Source organism: Coturnix japonica, chromosome 3, assembly GCF_001577835.2.
Source record: "Coturnix japonica isolate 7356 chromosome 3, Coturnix japonica 2.1, whole genome shotgun sequence".
Lineage (NCBI taxonomy): Eukaryota > Metazoa > Chordata > Aves > Galliformes > Phasianidae > Coturnix > Coturnix japonica.
The window spans coordinates 24,488,785-24,501,751 of record NC_029518.1 but is presented as its reverse complement, the minus strand read 5'-3'; the positions used below and the strand labels follow the sequence as shown (position 1 = coordinate 24,501,751).

Below are 12,967 nucleotides of genomic sequence, written 5' to 3'. Positions count from 1 at the left end.
GTTAAGCATTAATTGCCAGCCTGCATAATGATCTGCAGTCCTGGCTCCACAGCAGTTCCCTCAAATTCCCTTCCTTTACATATCTGCCTTCAGTCAGGCTGTTATATTTATGGTAGTTCTGTTATTTGAGCAGATTGTCCCAATTTGTTTTACTTTATGCTGTTAGGCAGCAAAGTTGTCTTCTTTCTTTTAGCAGAACTACATTGAATTCTTGACTTTATTTATAAAATCAATATCATAATCTTTTGGAACAGAGATACAAATGGAACGTGGGACCAAATTAGCATTTATTTTTTTTGTTTCTGTTCACTTCATAAGGAGTAAAGCCACCTGTTATTTCTGTGAGCAGCAAACCATTGGAAAATATGTCTAAATATAACTATTTCCTGCACCTTTCTGTGCGACTTGAATTAAAAATGACAATAACTGCAACAAGAAGTGCTGAAGGAGAAAGGTATCATCAGTAAAACACAGAAAACAGCTTTCTGGAGTGCAGTTGAATGTTTAAATTTCAGGTACACACTTAGTTTCACTAGTTCTACTACATCCATTTCCTGTTATGTTTTCAGTTGCACATGTTTTGTTTTCAGTTTTGCAGGCAATTTTCTGTCATGTAGTTTTGCAGCCCACACTGAAGGCAGCAATATTTCTTAAAAACACGTGTTCTGACAGATTTTGTTGCTCGGGCCACAGTGGACCTCCAGCTCTATTGGTTCCTGATTACTGTCTAGTCTATCAGCCTGAATGCAGGTGGTGCTTTTGTGTAGATTGTCAGGTAGAAGTGGTCATAGACATTTGCTTGAGGGAAATTACTGCAAAAGGAGATAGACTGGGAGCAAAAGCAGAAAGATAGAAACACAAGAAGAGGAAGAGAGATTATTTGATGATTTTTTTTGGCACCCAGGAAAAAATTGCTAGCGGCATAATGGCACTGTGCTCTGAATCTTTGTGAGTTTGGCCAATTACAGTAGCAGTAATTTAAGAGCTATTGTTTTGCTGTTGTATAAACAATTGAGATGTTTGCTTGGCATCGCCGATTTTGGAGATGCATAAAGTGAAGGACTGTAGGCATTGTTTCACACAAAAGCAAAATCTTTGCTACAGATAAAGCTTCCAAGTAAGGAAATTATAAACCACAACCTGAAGAACACAGCTTCGAGAAGCTTAGTTCAGAAACATGAAGATAGGCCTTGTATTGTTACGTACATCTGAAGTGATAAAAAAAGTCCTGGAAGGTGTCTTTATTGTTCTACAGTTGTGCTTGGAAACGTGGTGATTTTATTACTCAAATGGTGATATAGAATTTCAGTTGCCTTCTGGATGTCTGGTGCTTGCCACGGGCCTGGCTTTTGTTAGTTACTGAGTCTTTGCCACATGGAGAGTGTCCATTTAGTGGGTCTGCCTGCTAGAGCATAGTTCAAAGTACGTAACCAAGAAGTATTGTGCTGAGAAGTATTTTCCCCTTAAATTGTTTTAGCATCTTCGATCTGCAGAGTCAGATCACTTGCTCTAACAACCATTTTCTTCTAATAACTGCCATAAAGTATCTAGCACAGAATTAATCAGCTGTTACTCTATTGTCAGAAGAAAGCAAGGAGACTGGGTTATGCTGATCTGTTCTGAGCACATATGTGTCTTTACCCTTGTGAGGAATGCTGTGTAAACACCCATGAATAAAGAGACAACATAATATGGTTCGCCCAATTAAAATGTGTTTTTAAAGCATCATATGTGGTAAAAAATAGCAAAGATGCTTAAATGCCTTTCATCTGAGCTTAAAAGGAAAGAGTCTGTGTTGATATGAGGCCTACTGGAAGACTGGTCTTGCAGAAGATTTCAGCGCTGTTTTTCAGTCATTGTTACATGAAAGCCATAGAGATGCAGGAGGAGGAGTATAACCACTCATGTAAAGTTAGGGATGTAATGAGCACTCATATGAAATATGACCTAAATTCCAGTAGTGGAATTAGAGTAGCAATTTATTAATTTAAGTTCCTTTTGTTAATTAGTACTAAAGGTGTTGAATTGCATAGCTGCTGACAAATGGAATTTGAAAAGAGAGCATTTAAAAAGGAGGAAAAAAAGTATGAGCAACTTTGACCATTTTCTGTTATAAACAGAACACCAAATTGTACCATTCGGAGAGTTGTGGTAAATGTATTCTACATGGGAGATTAATTATTAGAGGCTCCATGAGACAAACCAGCTGGCTGTGCCTGTGTAGTCACGGGAGGACGAATCCTGTTGTCTGGCACCCAGAAGGGATTGTTGTAGGTGTTCAGTATTTTCAAAACAAGTTTTCATTGTGTCAGAACAAGTTGCAACAGGAATATGAGAATACAAAGGCACGCTACATATGTATTTATACTGCATGCAAACACTTTGTACTTCAGAAAGTGAATAATCAGGTGACGTTGATAAAGCCTGGAGAAGTTCTTTTATAATTCTAATATGGCTGTGCTGTTGAAATAATTTATATAATAAGATTTTATTGCAAAGTGTCAGCATAATAATACTAGTCTGGGAGGAATAGGTCAAAGACTTCATTGAGCCTCAGGCTGTCCCTTACTCTGACCTACGCCCATCTTAGTTCCTGTTTTCACCTAATTCAGTTGGAAGAGGGTACAGCGATGCTGTTGTAACTAATTTATGGAGATCACTTGTCTTTGGACGGGATTTATTTTCTGTCAGGTTTCTGTGGCTATGAAGAAACTTGTAGATGTCTTGCAGCAGTTCCTCTACGGTGCAGGAGGAAAGAAATATGAGATGCAAAATTATGCAAATCATAAAGTTGCATCTCCTCTAAAAGAAATGGGCAGTAGCTGAGGTAATTGCCTGGGAGTCTAAGCTATCTGAGTATCTAATACAGCTGAAAGGGGTATAATTTAGTCCTCTCCTCAGTCCCAGGATAAGTAATTGCTTTTGTAGAATATCCTAACATAAACTCACTGTTATTCTCCCATGCTGAGACCACAGAGCAGTGCTGTGGAGAACTGTGGTGTCCTTACCACAGATCCAATTCCAGAATACCCATAAGGGTTGTGTACAACTGTTCCAAGATCCGCATGACTGCAGAGTACATGCCCCTAATTAAGATATATTAGCTTGAAAAGCTTACTCTTAAAATCAGTGATGGAAACCGACCCCCCCCTCCCAGTACAATAACTTGAGGCAGCCTTTTGATGAGAAGTAATGCAATACATACACATGGTATGGTGAGAGAAAGTAATAGCAGGCTGTGTATCTTTGTGAAACTATCAAGATTTTCAATCAGAGGCTTTCAGTTTCAAGTGAAGAATATGCAAGGACAGAATACACTGTGCTGGTGGTAGTCAGCACTGCTGTACAGCTGAGTCTGTAATAGATATGGACAATCGAGATTATTTTACTTCCTTCCCTCATACCTTCTTTTCCACAAATCACTTCTTAATGGAAAAGGCACTTGAAACTCTCACATCCTGAGCTGAAACATGTAAGATACATGAGTCTAAGTACTGCTAGCATGGATGAATTTGGGACCAGACTGCTGGAAAACTTAGCACACTTTAAAAAGGAGGAGTTTAAGAGGCATCTATTTTGTGAATGACTTAGGAAGATGATTCATCACCCCATGATGAACATCCTTGTTCCAGATACAAAAAGCAGAAATCTCAGTGGTATGGCATTTTGCATGTTGTTTTTTTTTATTGCAGAGTTCAAATCTGTGTTCTACTCAGAATTTCCCACTTGAAGGTTTTAAAAGAAACACCTAGATGACTCCTTTGCCGTTATTGCATAACAGCCAGTAATAGGAGCACTGTTGAATAGTTGGCTGTAACACCAGTAAAACAAAGACAATAGCAGAAGGAAACAAGTGCATTCCAGTGGCAGAATGCTTTCACTATAAAACTATGTGAGGTGTTTGATGGGAGATCACAGCTGCGTAGCTTCAGATCTTTGAGGAAGATTGCAGCACGGGAATCTGAAGACAAAGGATATCACCAAATGCTCAGTGAAGGTTTTCTTCCAACAGAATTTTCCAAATTCAGCATTAAGTTACCCTGGAAAAAGCAATACTGTTAGAAGGAAATTTTACAAAAGGGATGTAAGTTCCGAGTCCAGTATGTCTTAAGCATTGCAAGCCCACGCTCTTAGATTTAGACATGCATCATTCTACATGGGCTTCTGGAGACCTTGTCAGTGTTTTATATCACAAGAAAACATGTAAACAACAAGCGATCCAATTCTACCTTCTTTTAGATACTTACCATTTACAATAGCCAGACTTTCTTTTTCCTGGATAATAAGGTGAAGGAAAGGTAAGTGCTTTACTCTCAACAGATGTCCTTGAGCACAGCACCTGAAATTCAATGTACTTTATCAAGTGTATATAGTTGTTAAGTACAGCAAAATTTGTTGTCTTGTGGAGTGCTGAAGAAAAATTTCCATAGAAAGCCCGTAACTTACTACCTTGAACTTGGCAAATGACCATTTGAGGGAACAAAAACAGACGGGCAAAAAACAATGGATTCTTACACTGAGACACTCAACAAAGAGTTAGACATGTGCCTGTATGAGTACAAGATTGGCACACACTCTAAGCTTAAAAGAAAGCAACTCTTTAAACACTGGCTAACCTAAGATCTAAACTATTATGAGAGCGATGCAGAGCCATTATACTCAACACTCACGTATAGAATATCTGTGTACGTGGTGCAAACCAGTTTCTCTGTACTTGAAGGAACATTTTATGCAGTTGTTCTTAGCTTGGAGTAAGGTCACCGTGACACAGACCCACCGAGAACATGGTGGAGTGAAGGAGGAGAGAGAAGGAACTCAGTGTTTCCCATAAAGGAGAAAAAGCGTTGATGAAAAGCTGATTTTGCTATATGGGACAGCATAGAAAAAAACACAGATCGAGGAGCAAAGCTTGTTTTCTCCATCTTCAGTGTCATTCATTAGTTACCCAAATTACTGAATCGTACTTAATAGCTGTTGTCTGCAGATGATGAACTTAACTAGTGGGTGTAAAAATAGCAATTTTGAATACCTTCTGAGGTACTTAAAAGTATCTCACAGCAACATGTCTGAAACAAAAAAAAAAAAAAAGAGAGATGGGTATGTGGATCCCTGTGATGTGGCACAGAAGAAAGTCACTGAGGGTGTAAATTCATGTGAATACGTGTATGTGAATAAGATACGAGGAATGAATCCTCTCCTAAGTTCTTGTATGCACTGAGTTTCTCTGTGCCTGTATGCACAAGATACAAATTGTAAGTGTTTTTATCATCTGGAAGCTTAAATGTTAAGGGAAGGAATAGTAGTTCGTGCGAAAGAGGCCCTTGCCATCCAGTCTGTTATTGTCCTTTAGAAAAAAGTCATGTATTTTTATCAAGTAATTTCACACAATCAGTTCTAAAATAATATGTCCCCATCAGGGTCCCGTCTGTGTGGAAACGTGTGTACACTTTGACCTTAGCAGCAGTTGGTTGGTAAATGAAACTTGGCCGTTGTCAGCCAGTAAGAGGTGCTTGTTCTCCTCCTACTTACCATGATGAAAAAATGTCACCGTTTCCATTTGATTGGAAATAACAATATTTGAGTGTATAGTTTTGTCCCAAACTTAAGATGAAAAGATGTCACTTCAATCATATGAAGAAAATGCAGTCGAAGTGTCAGTATAATGTACCTGCTAGCAGTAGCAAAATGCCTGCTGGAAGCAGAAATACCAGTGACTTATCCCATCATTCTTGCCTTTGAAGAGGTTACTTCTGCTGGGATGTTTATGTTTCTGACTCCCTAGGATGTTTATATTTCTGACTCCCTACACACATGGCCTTGTCTGTGTAACTAGATGCATCATCTGTGATACGCTGTACCACAGATAAGCAGGTTAATATCAAACTGACGGAATGTTTAGGCTTTTAGTTCCACAAACCAGGATGTCTCTTCTCAGATCAACCCAAAGCAAAGCACCTCATTCTTTCCCTTCTTATTCTGATGTAATGTCAGCTTTTCCACAGAAAGGCACTCCGCTGGGCAAAACTGTAGTTTTCCATTGAAAAGGCCCTGCAATTTAAAAAGAAAATGTCCCGTGAAGTCTAATAGCAAGTAATGTCCCTGCTTCCTTTTCCACTCCTTCAAGCATACTCAAAATAAGCCTTGTAAATTTTATATGCTCTCTCACGTTTGCTATTCCCTCCCTAAATGTAACCATTATGAACATCATAGCAGTTTAATCCACATTCTTTGCTCTTCAGTTGATTAAAAACACTGTGGCTAATGTAATTCAGTCAGTTATGCTGTACTTTTGGACCTCTTTGCAGGGTCTTTTTCATTTTCCTTTGTGTCCGTGATGAAGCAGAGTTACCCAAACCTTGTCTCCAAAATCTGTGATACGTCCATAACTTGGGGAGGGGCAGCAGTGGAGGAATGTGTCCTGGCTAAACATTTGGTGTTATGCTTATTGCAGTCTGGAAAAGATCACAAATAATAAGGACAAACTCGAGCATGTGCTTTAAAGTACAGAAAGAAAAAAATAGGCATTTACAAATGATGAAGTACTGGAGTAACTTTTGCAGTACATATAACATCTCTGAGAAATTCATATGAACTACTAGTGAAACAGCGTTCTCCTTGACACAGTACATTTGTTGGGAATATAAGGAGGTGTTTGATTTAGCATTTCAGCAAAGGGTTCAGGCTGTACCGCAGGAAGAGGTGAGCAGAAAGGATACTGGTGTAGATAATGATGGTGTGGGAGGCTGTATGCGATATTCACGCTTGGAATGTATCTAGGAGAAAGGTGATTGAAATATAAGATGGTAAATGTGGTTTTCATGCAAAGCACTGAAATGTTATGAAGGATATGTTTCAGAAAAGAAATAAAAGGTAGGGAAAATACCACATATTTCCCTTTAATGATTAAGAATCTTTACAGGCTAGGAAAATGTAAGAGGGGAGTTTTAAGTAACATTTACCAAGTCGGTGAGAAGAGCTTGTGCTTGGAAAACGAGTCTGCAAAGAAGCTATCAAAGGGGAAGGAAGAAGCTATTTAAAATAAGCAAGTAGAGGAAATGTAGTTAAATGTTGGGACAGATAGTGCAAGGAGAAATAAAAGGATGACAGATCCTGTGGTTAACAACATGCAAGTGATGCTACTTGAGCTGGCAAAATGATGAAGTGTTGGTCAGACTGTACAGTGGCTGCAGTTTCAAATGTATTTTGTATAAACACAGATAGAATTTGCATTCAACTCCTAAAATCAAATTATTGTTGTCCCCTGTAGCTTGTCCATGTGTGCGTGTGCCAGTACGCGCAGCCACTTTTGTGGGCATCATTTATGAGAGCCACTTTTTGAACTTTGATCCAATAAATCAAAGTGTGTTCCATAAATACCCAGACCAATCTGTGTATGCTATAAAATACATGTACCGGTTGTCCCTCATTTCTTTTGCATTCCTGGCCTCGACTGCTCAGTCCAGAAATGCTTCTACTTTATATTGCTCTCTTAACCTTTGGGCGGCGTCTCATGTGTGCTTACAGCTTTTGTACAAAAGCTGACTGTAGCTTTTTTAATTAATTTGCGAGGCACAACAAAGGCAGGGAAGTGTTCTCTTCTGTGATCCTGCAGCATTTTCAGATGTGAGGAGGTATTATTGGCGCTCAGTGATTGCCAAACCTTTGACACAAACCATAAAATACAGGTCATGATTGACAGTGAATATGTTCAGCGTATGTTTCCTGCAGGAGGTATATGAGCAGAGAAACCAGCAACATAACGAATATGGCTGCAGACATTCATTTTTGGTGATAAAAACGGGAGCAGGTTCTTTTTGCACAGAAAGTTATGAAGGCTGGTGGCACAAACAGAAAGCAAAGCAATGAAGTAGAGAAAGTTCAGTGAGGAAAGCAGTCATCAAAAAGCAAATACAGCATGATGAAGCAGCTTCAAATGTAACATGCAAAGTAAAGGGTATCTTGGGCACTCACATGATGTGTTCAGTACACAGCTGAGTATTTTGGTGAGAATAAACTCAAGGGCACAATTCAAACTCAGTATTGGATACTTTGGGTCAGCTCGTTTTGCAGATACATGAGTCACTCAACTCTCTGTAAAGAACGAATGCTGAGATCCAACATACACAAAGCACATCTTAATTTACAGAATAATGTTATGAATTTCAGTGTTGAATGAAAGGAATTTCAGTTCATCCGGAGTGTTAGTGTTTATTCTCTCTATCTTAGATCAATAATGACTCTGTATTGCGTCAAGGGTTCTGTAGAGAGACAAAGCGCTTATCTTCTCCCTATATTCTCAAGATTTTGCAGCTCATTGCTGTGGCTGTCTTTGGTCCTTTGTTGCCATATGTGAAGTTTTCTTTAACATAGAAACTAACATTGTTATCCAAGAAATATGGTGAATGTCAACTGTGTCAAAAATCTCTGATATAAAATGCTGCACACAGTGGTATTACCACACTTTTGACTCTCCTAAGTGTTTCTGACTTCTACAGCAGTTCAGAGGTGTATTTTGCAGTGCATTAAAGGGTTTATTTCTGGAACTTTGCTCTGGATGAAGTCTGGATGCTGGATCAGGCCATTCTGGCAGTTACAACTTGCTAATGTTGACCAACCACAGTAAGAAGTGTGGCAACTTGTTAGTGCCAAGGCCACTATAGAAAGAAACACTGCTGGATGTAGAAAGATGAAGTATGTGTGTCTGCTGCATACTGAATAATTGCAAGAAAAGCAGTACCCATTTATGAGGTAATAATGGACTGAACACAGTAACTTTATGCTTGTCTTTGTTAAAACCTTGGGTACATACATATACCACGTATACCACATACTCCTTCCTAATCCTGAATTTTCTTTCTTTTTTTTTTTTTTTTTTCTTTTTTTTTTCCTTTTTTTTTTTTTTTTTTTTTCCTTTTTTTTTTTTTTTTTCTTCCACCAGGGCATATTTCAAAACATTTGTCCCTCAGTTCCAGGAGGCTGCATTTGCTAATGGAAAGCTTTAGGTAACCTCGGGCATTGAGATGATACTGGACAGATTCTTCAGTCTACGCATGTCAGCACTCAAGTATTCCTGGAAACGGGCTGGACTGGCTCGATACTTTCTAGCCTCCTCAATAGTTTTGATAGCTTCATGTTTTGCCTGATTTATGAAACAGTGACCTCAGCTAGCACACTCAAAACTGAGTATTTCATGTTCATCAACTCCCTTTGCTTCTGCCTCCTCCATTCTTTCATGTATCTACTGGATTAAATTTAAAAGTGCGTGTTTTGATGTGGTAACATTTTCTTGTGCCAACGATGTCCTATACGTTATGCCTTGTTTGCTTATCTTCAGATGGTGTTAATTGGATTTTTTGTTTGTTTGTTTCCTACCAAAATATTGTGAAATTTGTCCATCTAGTTAACATTTCCAGCTTATCCTAAGAAAATATAGTACTGCCGTATATACCAGAAATGCCTAATGGACTGTACAGTGCCATATTCTGCCTTGGCTGTTTGCATCTCACTGTGGTTATTATTCTCACAGGTATGGATATGAGTTGCGCAGTTCAATTCTCAGTGCCTTTCAAGTGGGTCTGATATTAATATGGCAGGGTTTCGGAGGGTTTTTTTATGTTTCAGTTGAAAGCTCATCTTATATTAAATGCTGTGCTTTTATGCTTTGTTTTTGTTTCCAGTTGCACACTTTCAGTGTTTTTCTAATGAACTCCTTTTGCTCTTATGAAAAGTTCCAGTGCTCCAGTACAAATGCTCTAAGAGCTTGTTCTATCAATCAGTATAACAAAATAATGCTCTTCCGAAGGCCTGTAATTTTTCCAAGTAAGATAAATACTGCTAAGATGCAAACTCCCAACAAATGAATGAAACGCGTCTTGGAAAGAAACTGATGAAATAATGTGGGGTTACATATATTTAGCTTAATGCCTAATCTCAATGTTTTCTCAGAAGTCATGTTAAGTGTATATAACTGGAAGCATTACCTCCCCTAACTCTGAAATGCCAAATACAAAATTCCACCTATTCATCCTTCCTTTTGTGCTTGTGTCAGATGCACCAGTTAGGGCTAGCAGTCACTGTGTCACTTCCCAGATTAATCTGTAAATAGACAATGGGGGCTTTCCAGTAGGGGATGAAATTAACAGTCTGTGCTGCTTATAAATGGGACATGGAAAATGTGCCCTACTTCTGCTAAATACAAGGAACCAGATGAATGATACGCAGATGATACAGTGGCACTGAAGAATGTTTAGTTTCAAATTGTTCACCTTATCACCACTATCCACTCGTGTAATGGAATCTCATCCAATTAATTGTTTGGCAGTGTTCTCCTACCCTTTCTAAAACTTGTTATTTTATATTCAAATGAGCATGTCCCAGTGTAATGTCCACCTAGGGGATGTAGATGGGTTCTCAGCAGTGAAGCTTAATAATTAAAAAATATGCAAATAAGTTGCCTCTAGATACTACAGGTATTTTTAGCTATTTTATAGGCAAAATTGTAGTTTAATACTGAAGCTCTTGGCTGGAAGTTAAGCTGCAAACAACATCAGAGGCGTTACTGCAAAGGGGGACGTGTTCTGTCCTGCGACCCATCTCTGTGTGATTGCTGCATTATCTGAGGGCTGTAAACAGCTCCAAAGGTCCGAGCTGAGTTCTCCCTGTGGAGGCTTTGCATGCAAACCAAGACTTAGAGCAGATGCGGAGGGCAATGGTTTTATGTGTCGAGCAAAACTGTAATTGAACAGCCTTAAATGACTGAAAATAGATGTTGTTAGGTATGTTGGGACAATCTCAGACCTGCATTTCTTCAGGTAGAAATCAAAGTCTCATACACATACATGGGAATAAGCTAACTCTTGTGAATGGGACGGGAGAGGGAGGATGGCTAATGAAAAGCATTTGCTCTCACAACATTCAAAATCTCATAGAAGCAATCTCTGGTGTATTCGAGGCAAAAAAACAAAGAAGCGACCTCAAGTTGAATCTGTAGGTCCCTGGAACCTGACATTTAATAGCCCTGTATTTGATTCAGTGTCATGCTGACGACCCCATGAACACGCTGTTTGCTCTATACATTGAATGGCCTGAGGGGCTCAGGTATTTTAAAATCTTTTCAGAGCTTACCCTGATGCTTTCAAAGGCCAGCAATTGCAACATGTTTTAGAAGTTCTGCTCTTCAGAAGTAATGCGTGTTTTCAACCAAAAATGCTTCCTTCACCCCAGCCTAAGAGTTCTGGACAAAGGACTGCTTTCTTACTGAGGTCTGCATGTTCTACAAACCACGTAAAGGAGGACTTTGAAGACAGAAAAAAGCCTCAGTCAACAATTCTTTATGTTACTCCACAGTGCCATGCCAATTTTTCACTAACATACATGAAAATGAGACAGTGCTTGCAGTTTAATTTTACCTCATCCTACAACTGGTGGTGTTTGGCAAAAAAAGGTTAAGTAGAAGAGTTGAGAGATTGATGTGTTTCTGTGTGAGATAAAGCCTGCACATCTATCAGTTTTCAGGTTAGAATAAAGGCATTTTCCTTGCACTTGATGAATTTGTTCCTTATTTCAGAGTCGTCCTGCACACTTCAGTGCACGCGGTGGTTTATGGAGCTCTTCCTGGTGGTTCTCAGAGAACCATTTTGTGGGGGTTAGCATTACAGGTGTGGTGTCGGGAGGAAAGACATGGAAATGGGTGAGCTCTTCTGTTTGTAAGGAAGATTATGTGTAAGAACTAAATCAGAAACGAGAGCTGGTTTGAATAATTTTATGTCAGACAAAAAATACATTGGAGCAATTTAAGTTAGCCACAGGAGGTGTAATCTAATAGGTCAAAGTTAACTCTGTTAGCTCCTGTTTTGTCATGATATCTATTATGGACAGTTGAGAAAGCATGAGACTTCCAGCTCTTGCTTTCCTATTTTGTGAAAAACACCATTAAAAGGTGCTGAATGGTGGTTCATGTGATTCATGAGAGCAACACACAGGAGAAAAATGGCAGTGTTACAACCACACTGGAGAGCCTCTGTTCTACTCTGTCACGAATTTAAGGGAGAAAACAATAGAAGCCTGTATTTACTGTGCCCCATTGGTGTATAATTCTCTGACAGTCCTTGAAATGCAAACTTAAGAGTCAAGACTTTGTTCATCTGCATGTGTAGCATCCCTCATGCTAGAAGTAATACCAAACCTTACAGAAGCAAAGTTGGATTATTTTGCGAACTTGCTGAAAAGACTGGACAAGCAGCTGGAAGAATAAATAAAAGTTAACTGTATTTTGTGTAGTTCAGTCTTCATTGGGCTTTCTGCTGTGCTGGTTATTGCTTTGTTCATCGTCGTGCTTGCTTTGCAGAATCAGCAACATTTTCAGCATCATCGGTGTCCTTAAACATCCTCCCATTCATACATGGAGTAGACTTGACTCAGTTTTTGAGAAAAAAAATCATTGTTAGAATTAGCAGGAATCTCCTACGCATTGTTAAAGCCTTACTAGGTATGTTTTTCTGCCTGTTTTCTTGCTCTCCTCCTGTGTGGCACACAGGGCAATCACCATTTTGGTAAATCGGGAACAAGAGTGAAGTCTTCCCTGAAGAGCAGTACCTGAAGCTCTTCTCCTGGTGATGTCACATGGAGACTTCTGAAGCAGAACAGGATGGAATAGCTCTTGTTGGTCCCCTCCCAGCAGTGCCCCTGCTACAAGGCTGGGGTCAGGCACCAAGTCTGGGATCCACGGAGATGAACAAGCAGCACTGCATTGAGTCCTCTACCTAATTTCTCACCTTTCCAGCTCAGTGAGAAAGGTGTGCTGCAGGAGGGCAGCAAGCTTTGGATGCAGCTTCTGACCACGACTGCTAATTACAGGCTGCTGTCCTTTCCTTGTGAAGCAAATGAAATCTGTGACAACATAGACAGCCGGTGAACACTCTTCCTTTGAATTACTTCCTTCTCTGCAACTGCTGTATTGTAACGCTCA

The 12,967-nt window shown here is 39.4% G+C and overlaps 1 protein-coding gene across 2 annotated transcripts in view; it reads left to right on the top strand.

Annotated features, from left to right (window-relative positions):
- Positions 1–12,269, top strand: part of BABAM2 (BRISC and BRCA1 A complex member 2) — a 151,187-nt gene extending 138,918 nt beyond the window's left edge. For both annotated transcript variants that reach the window (XM_015857415.2, XM_015857417.2), the window contains exon 12: positions 8,939–12,269. In XM_015857415.2, coding sequence (XP_015712901.1) covers positions 8,939–9,002 — 64 coding nt within the window. In that variant the 3' untranslated portion in view covers positions 9,003–12,269. The remainder of the gene's footprint in view (positions 1–8,938) is intronic.
- Positions 12,270–12,967: the final 698 nt, after the last annotated feature.